The sequence below is a fragment of the Coffea eugenioides genome, chromosome 1, assembly GCF_003713205.1.
Source record: "Coffea eugenioides isolate CCC68of chromosome 1, Ceug_1.0, whole genome shotgun sequence".
Lineage (NCBI taxonomy): Eukaryota > Viridiplantae > Streptophyta > Magnoliopsida > Gentianales > Rubiaceae > Coffea > Coffea eugenioides.
The window spans coordinates 4,914,982-4,925,963 of NC_040035.1; the positions used below are offsets into that span (position 1 = coordinate 4,914,982).

The following is a 10,982-nucleotide window of genomic DNA, read 5'->3' on the forward strand; positions in this document are numbered from 1 at the left end:
TTCACTCAACTCTACCCCAGAGGTCATCTCTGACTCGAAGTGCCTGGTCAAGACAACTTTCAGCTCATCCCTGCCTTCAATTTCAAAAACCTCCTGTACCGCAGGGTCAGTAACATTTACAGAGAAAACAGAGCCAACATTTGAATTTGAAGGATATTTCATGGTTTCAAAAATGTTAAAATGAACAATCTCGCCATCAAATTCCATAGACAAAGTACCCTTATTTATATCAATTTTGGTTCGAGCTGTGCTCAAGAAGGATCTGCCTAATAATCACGGTGATGGGTTATGAGAGTGTTCATCATCCATATCAAGCACATAAAAATCAGCAGGAAAAATCAATTCATTAATTTTCACTAAAACATCTTCAATCAACCCGTCAGGGTATGCATTGGTTCGGTCAGCCAGTTGGATTATTATTCCAATCTCTTTTAAAGGGTCTAAATTCAAAGAAGCATATATGGACTTGGGCATCACATTAATCGAAACTCTTAGATCTAACATGACCTTCCCAATCAAGGTATTACCTATCTTACAGGGAATGATGAACATACCTGGATCCCCGCATTTCGGTGAAAGTTTCCTTTGTAAAATTGCTGACACGTTCTCCCCCACTATAACTCGTTCATCTCCTTTCAACCGCTTTCGATTGACACACAAGTCCCTCAAAAATTTTGCTTATCTAGGCACTTGTGTTTAATCGCGTCCAGTAGGGGGATGTTGATCTCCAACTTGCGGAAGATCTCTAAGACCTCTTTCTCCTTGTCCTGCTTCTTTGGTTTCTCTAGCCTGTTAGAAAAGGGAGGTGGATTAGTCTTAACTCTAGTAATCAAATCCGGGAGTACCTTTTTATCTTTGTTGTCTCTGCCCTCCTCTTCCAACTCTTTCTCGATTCGTTCCTTGTCCTTGTCCTTAGGGATTACCGGTTCGGGTCCTTGGACTTTCTTGCCACTTCTCAAGGTCATTGCACTCACATTTTTCGGGTTCAATTCAGGTTGAGATGGCAACTTCCCTTGAATCTGGGACTCCAAATAGTTGATCGCGATAGCCATTTGATTTACTTGAGTTTGCAATGATTGCACTTGTCCCAGTTGATTCCTCATGCTTTGGAGGTCTGAATCCGTCTTTTGTTGATTCGCAAGTAATTGCTTCATCATCTCTTCCATGGACGGACTTGAGTTCGAAGAGGGTGGTGGTTGGCGAGGTTGGTACTGTTGCTGGTACCCTTGCTGCCTATTTGGTACGAAGTTGGACTGCCTGTTCCCTCCATAGCTGAGGTTGGGATGATTTCTCCAACCAGGATTGTAGGTGCTTAAGTAAGGGTCGTACTGTTTTCTTGGCGCGGGCGCGTGGCCAGCCATGTTCACCTGTTCTGCAATTTCTTCTTGAACCAGTGGACACATCTCCGTAGAATGACCCACTGCAGTGCATACCCCACATACTTTGGCTTGTGAGGTACTCCCCACAACTAGTTGTCGCACGAAAGACGTCAATTTGGAGAGTTGTTGTTGGATAGAGGACGTTTTTACCTCATTCACCTTACGGGTTGGGATATCTTCTCTTAAACCAAACTGTTGTGAATTTCAACCATCCCCTCAATCAACTCCTATGCTGCCCGAGGAGTTTTGTTCATTAACGCCCTTCTACTTGCAGCATCGATTATACTCCTGTCCCTGAAGAGTAGCCCCTCATAGAAATATTGGATAAGCAGTTGCTCACTTATCTGATGCTGAGGGCATTTGATGCACAGCTTCTTAAACCTCTCCCAGTACTCAGAGAGAGGCTCGCCTGGGTGTTGCTTGATGCCGCATATTTCTTTCCTTAAGCTGGCAGCCCGAGACGCAGGAAAATATTTGTCTAAGAATTTTTTCTTCAATTGGTCCCACGTGGCAATACTACCTGGTGGTAGGTAGTACAGCCAGTCTTTCGCGGAGTCATTCAAAGAGAAAGGGAAGGCTCTCATTTTTATCTGCTTTTCTGTGTTTCCTAGGGGTTTCATACTGTTGCAAATGACGTCGAACTCTTGCAAGTGCTTGTAGGGCTCCTCATCTGGTAGACCATGGAATTATGACAAAAGATGAATTAGACCAGATTTTAGTTCAAAGAGAGTGTTATCATTCAAATTTGGAAAAGTAATGCATAAAGGTTGCTGATTTAAATTAGGAGCAGCCAACACCCTTAGTGTTTTGTGCATTTGCCATGGTGACTTCCTCTCGATCCGAGTCACTCGAAGTGTCACCAAATGAATATGTTGGTTCAACTTCTGGCTCAGGTCTCTGAGATGTAGCACTTGAGTGCTCTTCTCTGAGTTGTCTGGTTTCTTTTCTCGTTTTACGTGCGGTCTTCTCTATTTCAGGGTTGAAAATTAATTCGTCTGTACGAGAAGAATGAGGCATAAATTAAAAAAAAAAACCGAAAAATTAGAACAAAATTGAACTTACAAAGAAACAAATAATTAACGTCAGTCCCCGGCAGCGGCGCCAAAAATTGACAGGTGTCGAGCCTGTGCAATAATAAAAATAGAACCTAACTACCACTAAAAACAGTCAATAATTAATCTTAGGTACTGGAGCAGAGACTCTAGGTGTGCAATGAGTTACTTGATTCACCCTATTCCCAAAGAGTTTGCTTAATCCGATATACCAGAATTAATTAGTTGACAAAAAATTACTAAATAGTAGACAGTGGCAAGTAGGGTCGTCTCCTCAGGAATTAGGGATATTTGTCTCTTTGAAATTTCAATTGGTGAAGGGGAATTTTTATCGGAATGAAACTAACAACAATTAAGCAATTCAACTAAAAATAAATAATTAACTAGCACGAATATAGCAGGAATTAAATCAAGAATAGATAAATTCTAACCAAGAATACAACTATTCAGACACAGTCCACTTACCCGATCATTGATGCAAGGGAGGTTCACTTAGTTTATTAATAGGCTAGTTATCGTCGCCGATATTCTCTGACGACCAATTTTTCTTTAATTTATTGATAACCAAGGTACGACCGTTGATTACCCCTAACTAGGAAATACTCCTAGGTACAACCGTAGGAATTCATTTTTCAATTGCATTAATAACTAGAAAAACCTAACTCCAATCAATAACACGCTACGAGGGTTATTTAAATTAGATTGCACGTTCCTCTACTGTGTAAACACGCCAATTACCACTAATATTAATCAATCAAACAATTACGGATTTAATTGACTAACTTGGCAGAAGATTAATAAATCACATTGAACATCAAGTCCTTGACATCCAATTAATAAAATAATCCCATGAAAATTCAAGTAGACAACGTGCAAATATTAATAAACTGAGAAACGCGTGAAAACTAATTAGATCTCACAGATTTTTGGAACTGCACCGTCGAGTTGATCCTTGACTAGATGAAAGGTTTAGCCACGCCGCATAAATAAATCTCTACGCAAATCAATTGATTGCAAAGGCATCAAGTTTTTCACTAAGAAGCGAGAAATAAAAGATGTTTTTCCCGTTAGGGAATATTTTCGAACAGTAGGCGTGCGCCTGACAAAGAAAGAAAGAAAAGACTAAAACTATTGCTAAAGACTAAGCTCCCAAGCCGTCCTAGCCTTCTGTACGCTTATCCCCTTTCCACAGCCAAAAGAAAGATGACTAATGCTATCTCTAGTGGTCCCCACGAATTAGGAACAAGCATAACCAAAAGAAGAAAACTTCCTGCACCAACCCAGGCCTTCCGTCTTATTTTGTTTCCTATTACTAGTAGGACTCCAATCTCCTAATCAGCAAAGGAAATGCAATCCGTTTGTAGCACCATGTGGGCCCGGTTGTTTGAAGTCTCAATTGTCTCCAGAAAGTCCCTCCTTTTTTTTGTAGTTTTCTACTCTATTCCCTGAAATTAAGTCCCGATACCAAATATAAGTAGATATTAACAATTAAAACAATATTTGGCAGGGACAAATGGGAAATTAATAATAAAATAACCAACAATTAACACCCTATCAGGGATTGTTGGTAATAGTTTGTAATGAGAAAGTTGAAGTTCATTGTTCCACATTGAAAGAGGATAGAGTGCTCATTGTTTAAATATGTCTTTGTCTTCTTTCCATAACAAATTTGTTTCAAATATTAGTTTGGAGGAAAAGTTTGGTGGAAAAGTTATTTCAATTTATATTTCATTCATTTGAATATAAATTGAAGGGTATATAAAACGTCTTGACAAGGGCACTTGGGGCTTTCTGATTAGGGAGGGGTGCTAATTGATTGTCTGAAATATTTATTTTAGGTAATTAATTAGAGGTAGTTAATGACAATTACATTTAACAGATACATCGTTAACTACCTATACAACTCTTCATTAAGAGTTGCATCCTTAATGGTGTCTTGAATAGGTGTTTCAATTCTTTAAAATTGTAGAACTTTGACAGAATTAAACTACCTTTATTGATAGTTCTTAGACTTTGTTGTATCCTAGAAGTAATTTGTCTACTATAGAAGCCAATAACACTTTAAGGAAAGTGTTTTTTTTTTCACGCATCAAAGTCTCAACGTCTGCTTAGTTTAAATCAGTTCTTTACAATATTTCATCATGTCTTCCTTAGAGATCGCCAGTATTATTACAACCTCATGAACTAGTGATTTGAGGTATTGATCTTGGGAATGAAGGGGAAAACAAGGCAACTTTGAGAGTGGAGAATTAAATTCGATGCCACGTGATGAATGCAGGGTCCAGGATTAGCACCAATACCATTATATAATGTAGTTTCAAGGAGTAAATGTGTGCATAGGATCTGTATTGCTGCTTTGGGATCCTCTGTACCACTATCCGGTCTAGTATCAATCTCACTTATCACGTGAAGGTAGAAAAAATTTAAATAAATTGCATATGACAAGTCAAATAAACAGGACGTTTTGCATAAATATAGAAATATCACAGAGTTGCCACTGAAAAGTGACACCAAGAATCCCATATGGGGATTTGATACCATAATGCACCGGTACATCTCATCTAATTACTTAAGGGGAATTGAAGTTTTGATCCCAATGTTTGGCTTGGCATAATTAAAATGATTTAAGATTAATATAATTAAAGTTCCATAATAAAAATAATTTAAAATTAAATACTAAAAAAAAATAACAAAATTCTTGCATAATTTAAATTTCATATTTATTACAATTTTGGATACTTTATATTTGTTAAATCATTAGTTCCAATTGGTCGTCAAAAGGATAAAAAAAAAAGGAATATATTAAGCTGCCGTGTTTGTACGGCAGACAAAAAAATTCAAACGGGCACCCATTGCGTGCTTCTTTTTATTAATTTGTCAGCCGGCTCTTTTCATTAATTGGTCCCTGCCAGCGGCCTCAAACACGGCGAGTTTTATTAATTTGTTAGCGGCCTCTTTTTATTGGCGGGGACCAATTTGTAATTAGAGTCCAATATGTTCCTCAAACACCGCGAGTTTCCTTCTTTTAACAAAAAAATCCAACTAATAAAATAGTCCGGTGTGTGTCAGAGACACGACGGATGTAGACAGAGAAACAAACTTTTTCTCAGCTACATTTTTTGGAGTTTTTAATTTTTAGACAATATTTTCAAGAAATTTGCCCATATGCAGGCTATAAATTGAATGGATTTGTATGGATTAGATATTTTTGAAAATATTTTGCAAAACAATTTACTATAATGGTGTATGTTAATCACATTTTTGTGTTGATAGTCCATTTAAATTAGGTGTTTTTAAAGATATATTTTGAAATATTTTTAAAATTTTATTGGGATATTTTTAAAAATTTATTAAATTTTCACCACAACTACCTACCACTGCCCCTCTCCTCCTCCACCGTCACCATCTTTTTTCCCTTTCCTCTCTCGTCTCCTTTTCCCTCCTCCTTTCTCTTCCCTTCCTATTCCCCCGCAACACACCTCCCCTCCATCTCTCTCTTTGGTTAAGCGAGCCATAGGTGTGGCGGAAGTAAAGAGGAATTGCGTGAAGCATAGAATGGGAGGAAAAGGAAAATGGTGGAGGGGAAGGAATAGCAAGAAGAAGGAAAAGGGAAGAGAAAGAAGGAAGGAACGGTTGCCGGCAGTGGAGGAAGGGAGAGATAGCGGTGGGTGGTGGTTAGTGGAAAAGAGGTGGTAGATTTATTTTATTATTTTTTATTATTTGTATTGTATTTTTGGAGTTCTTTTAGAACATATTACTGTATACTCGCAAATTCACAATCGACCATGGTCAAAACAAATTTTATCCAATAAAAATTCGATACATCCATTTCTTGAAAAGACACATTCTTCAATGACTACATCTTATTCATCTTTCATCAAGAAAGCATTCTCTTGAAGTAAATGCTTATTAACTGAAATCAGATGGCGTTTGCAATAACACTTAACAGTCGAAATTTTTGAATTCTTAAATGATCTAATACTTTCATACCCAACTCCCAATTAACTAGAGAGGCTGATAGGATATCCACCTTCCAAACATGGATCTACATTCCGCTGGCTTATTATATGGAGCAATATGGCCTGCTCCCTGATAAAAATGAAGCAAGATATACAGTTAAATCTAAAAGTGTTCTTAACTTAATACAACCTGAAAACCTACACTAAAGCAAGAGAAAGAGGGATTTCTTGCCTTTACAGTTGCAAATGTCATCTTATTTGCATAAGTCCTTGTATAACTGCATGTAGAAAAGAGAACAAACTTGTTTAACTTCATGTTAAAGGTAACTAGGAGAAATCTTCAATTTTCAACCAACCCTGCAACTTGGCCTTGATGAATCCATTGTCTCCAATCATCAATAATTGGGTAATTTAGAGATCTTATCCATTCTTCAGTTCCCAAATATGGTGAGATCATATCATAGTCACCACTGAAATCAATACAAATATTGTGCTTTCAACATATATAACCACTATTAATCCGCAAGTGTGATGATATAAGCTCTACAATACCAATATTTTGTTACCAAACCTGTATATCAGGGATCTGTAACCTTTAGTGCTGAGGTTTGCGTGATATGGTACAACGCTCCCTGCATTTCTTGTGTATGGTATGCTATGGTTGCATCCAACCCACACTTTAATAGTCCCCTGTCATGTAATCAAACATAATATATACAGAATCACATGAAGACAACAAGAATATTTAGAGAATTATGGTAGGTACAGTTGTGTTAGGTGCAATTATTTCTTGATATTGAATTTGTTACAAGTTTTGATGCACACTTACATTACTTTGTTAAACATATATATTTTGCTTTATGTAACTGTACTTCAATTATTGTAAAAACTACAATAATCAGATACAATTGCACCAAATCATAACTGTACCTGTTCGTGCCGAGTTTAGGGAAGCTGGCTTCAAATGGAAAATCAAATTTGGACATGCCTTTCGCACATGGAGGGCCTCTTGGACACTCATGTCATTAGCCCAGTTGTACATAAGCTTTTCTCCTATCGTCGCCTACGATAACCGTGTGGGCAACAATTAATCACAATGTTGTGTTTGGATAGAAAATCATTTACATAAATTTATCTACTGAACTTTTAAACACATTTTTCAATCATTGTTTTATTTTATATATATGATATCAAAAAGTGTTATAATATATTTTTAAAAAATTTATTTCAAATAATCTCCTATCCAAATTTATTGCTTTACACGCGATTTCGGAAAGATAATGGCAGTATCTTACACGACATTGAACTGGATTAAATTCCAGAACGTCAAGCTCCTCAAACTTCTTATAGAACGTTTCAACAGTTGATCTCCTGCCACTGAATAAGTTATTTGGTTTTGGTGAAACATCAGGACAAGTGGGCTCCAGCACATGCTCAATGTTGATGTTATCAATCAGCTGCAGAAGCACATATTTTACCAAATTATTTTAACAATATAAGTGTATATATCGTCAATATATAGAAGATTAATCGTTCTTTTTAAAATTTTTTTTTCAACCTTTGTAGGAGGCATAGGCGCTTTAATTTATAAAGTAGGATAATATTTTACAGAAACACAGAGGAGAAAAGGATTGCTGACCTTATTGTATGCCTGGATATTCTTCAAGCAGGGCGCATTGCTGGGGTCTATATTTACATATTCTCCTTTACAGGTAACTTTCAAGGACTGTAAAATTATAATATAGGTTAGTTAGCAAATCAAGGGTAATTGTACAGTAAAAAAATGTGTGACAGAATGTTTTAAAAGATCGTCATTCAGCTCAGCAGCGTGTAATTAAAGAATATTCAACCTCATAGAGTTCATCAGAGATTAGCGCTGTCCTATGAGCAAATGGGATTGCATGGTTTCCATCGCCTTGAGTGGTCGGTGCTGGGTTTCCAAGTATGTATCCCTGAAGCCATTGATCTTGAGAGCCGTGAGTGACATGTTATCAGTGAAGCATAAATATGAACAGTCTAAAAAGTGATTATCAGACCAGGATTAAAAATGATATTTTGTCCAAGTATGTAATGATCTAGCTAGGTAGACTACAAAGAGAGAAGATTATGAAAGTTACAGGACCTTGAGATGAATATGCGGCTCAATCCCAGCATCATTTCCTACAAGGACACCAGATTATGGAAGTTTTAGGGTCAAGAATTCTTGGAAATTAATCTTTCCTGTAGTTTTTACCTTGTCGCAGAACGCTCTGAATAAGGTCCAACTTGAGAGAGTAATGCCATCATGAGCACTTGTTCATCAAATATAACAAGGAAATGGAAAAAGGAATATATTTCTCTTAGAATTAATATAACCTAGAATTCCAAAGCAACAGTTTCTTTCTTTATTCCCCAAGCATCTTGGAGTTAATATACTCACAGAAAAGAATAAAAAGCCTGCAAAACTTGAAGGAATCTTTGTATTTGTTCCTCTTAATGCTCAACCTATTTGGAGTAAGCGGGCAAGACCCCTAGCTAAAGGGGTTTCAGTTGCAAGATTATGGAAGGCAATTGTAATATGTACAATTTGCTTACAAAGGCGTTGGCAATCTCCACTATCAGATTATAGCATTCGCAGGAAACTTGCCTAAATAAAGAACAACTTCATACCATTTGAGACGAGTTGAGCTAAAATTGGAACAGTAATGCCTGAATAGGAGTCTCCTCCAATGTAGAATGAATTGGATATGTACTCGGGGTTATCATGTAGCCACTGCAACACAATCAACAATTAAAAGGAATCTTATAAAAGGTAATAATCTCTTTTATGATTTTTTTTCTATTTAAAGTTGAAAGTCCCAGGTCCTTTCCAAATAAACTCTGGGTAGGAAATTTTGGGAGAGCAAAAGAGGAAGAAAACCCATCCCTGTTCACTTCTATCTTTCTTTGATTTTTACATCTACTAGAAAAATCCACTTAACATGCTAAATTAAATCAAGTGAGACCCTTATATATTCATGTGCAACATTTTCATTGGTCTAGAAACAACTACTAGACATGCCTAGTAGTTGTTTCGGACCGATATAAAATTTTCTATTCTGCACACTCCATAATGGAGGCAGATTTGTTGGGTTAGAGTTATGCAGAATCCTAGATACAAAAGGAAAAGAATTAGTGAGACTATAAACCAATGATCAGTTTGCTAAAAAGGGTTTGTCAACAAATATAGCAGTTTTCTAGTTCGTTTTAAGGATCAATTTTTCTACAAAACTACCAGGTTTGGATGTATTGTATCTGTGACATCCATACAAATTTGCTAGCATATATGAACACAAAGCCTTCTGATTCATTAATTGGCTGAGTACTGGTACATGTGTACCTTCCTAAGAAATTCATAGTTGTGCTCAGAAGCTTGCATATCTGTAGACTGAGAAGCTTTAGCAGTCCTGGCATAAGAAAAGCCAGCTCCCACCGGCGAATCCAGGAAGATGATGCTTGCAACCTAACAAATGATAACAAATTATTCTGAATCTTGCACTCAATTAGGTTCTTAAATCTTGAAAATTACACAAATGAAACACTTCTGTGAGCTATGATATACCCTGTCAATTTAAACCTCTGTTTGCCTTACAAAAATAATTTAAAGAAAAAAAAAACTCAATTATTGTGTACCTTGGTCCAAGAATAGGGATTTGTCACCAACTTGGGCAATGTCCCATCATCCAGTACTGGCTGGACTTTCAATGGTCCTGCAAAAACTCACAAATCAGTGATTTGGTTGAATCCCCCTCCAGTTCATCATCTATTCATCACTTGAAGATTTGAGACGAACAAGGTTAGCATAAAACTTCGTCAAAACTATAGAAAATCAAGATCAAAATGCAAAGGAGGTGAACTTGGGGGAAGGGAGTTGACACGTAAATGCAAAGGCTGAGGCATAAAAGCCAACCTATCCCAGAAGAGATCCCACGAAATGAAGAGCAGCCAGGGCCTCCAGTCAACCAAATCAAAAGGGGATCTGTTTGAGGATTTGACTCTGACTTGAAAAAGTGGTAGAAGAGTTGCACATCCTCTGATTCACCAACTCCAATGTACCTGGAAATGTCAGAGAATGAATCAACTGTTTCTTGTAAATTTGATCAACATTAGTTCGGTATCAGTGAGCTGCATATCATGTTATCCTTAGCGACTCACCCTGTTTCGAGCTCAAACGGGAGAGGGCCTTCAAATCCTGGAAGAAACTTAACCACGGAACCAGCCACAGCAAGGTTTGGACGTACTGAAACAAGAACAAGCAGCAAGAAAAGGTTGCCGCAGAAAGAACTGAAGACCCCACGCACCTTCTCCATTGTCTTGGCAAATAATCAAAGCACCTAATTGGTTGTTTGGGTGATTTGCGTCCGCTTTGACAATTATTATCGTGCCTCATCGGATTTGCCAATGTATTGTTTGTATAATGGATTATTTGCAAAAAATTTATTTATTTACATAATTACAATATATCTTTTTTAACCATCTTTTTATCTCAACATATTACATTAAAAAAGTAACATTATTTTTTTATATAAAAAAATTATTCCAAATAATCTACCATCAAATCACGCAGCGAAGTT

At 37.0% G+C, this 10,982-nt stretch overlaps 1 protein-coding gene across 1 annotated transcript; it reads right to left on the reverse strand.

Annotated features, from left to right (window-relative positions):
• Nucleotides 1–6,436: 6,436 nt before the first annotated feature.
• Nucleotides 6,437–10,718, reverse strand: LOC113766139 (serine carboxypeptidase-like 2). The gene is made up of 14 exons (XM_027310361.1): nucleotides 10,564–10,718; nucleotides 10,319–10,464; nucleotides 10,042–10,118; nucleotides 9,749–9,871; nucleotides 9,040–9,142; nucleotides 8,513–8,550; nucleotides 8,241–8,342; nucleotides 8,030–8,116; nucleotides 7,686–7,847; nucleotides 7,379–7,453; nucleotides 6,962–7,080; nucleotides 6,747–6,860; nucleotides 6,623–6,668; nucleotides 6,437–6,520 (listed from the first exon to the last, which is right to left on the reverse strand). Exons 1-14 carry the CDS (start codon nucleotides 10,716–10,718, stop codon nucleotides 6,437–6,439), a joined length of 1,431 nt encoding a protein of 476 aa, XP_027166162.1.
• Between the last annotated feature and the right edge of the window lie 264 nt (nucleotides 10,719–10,982).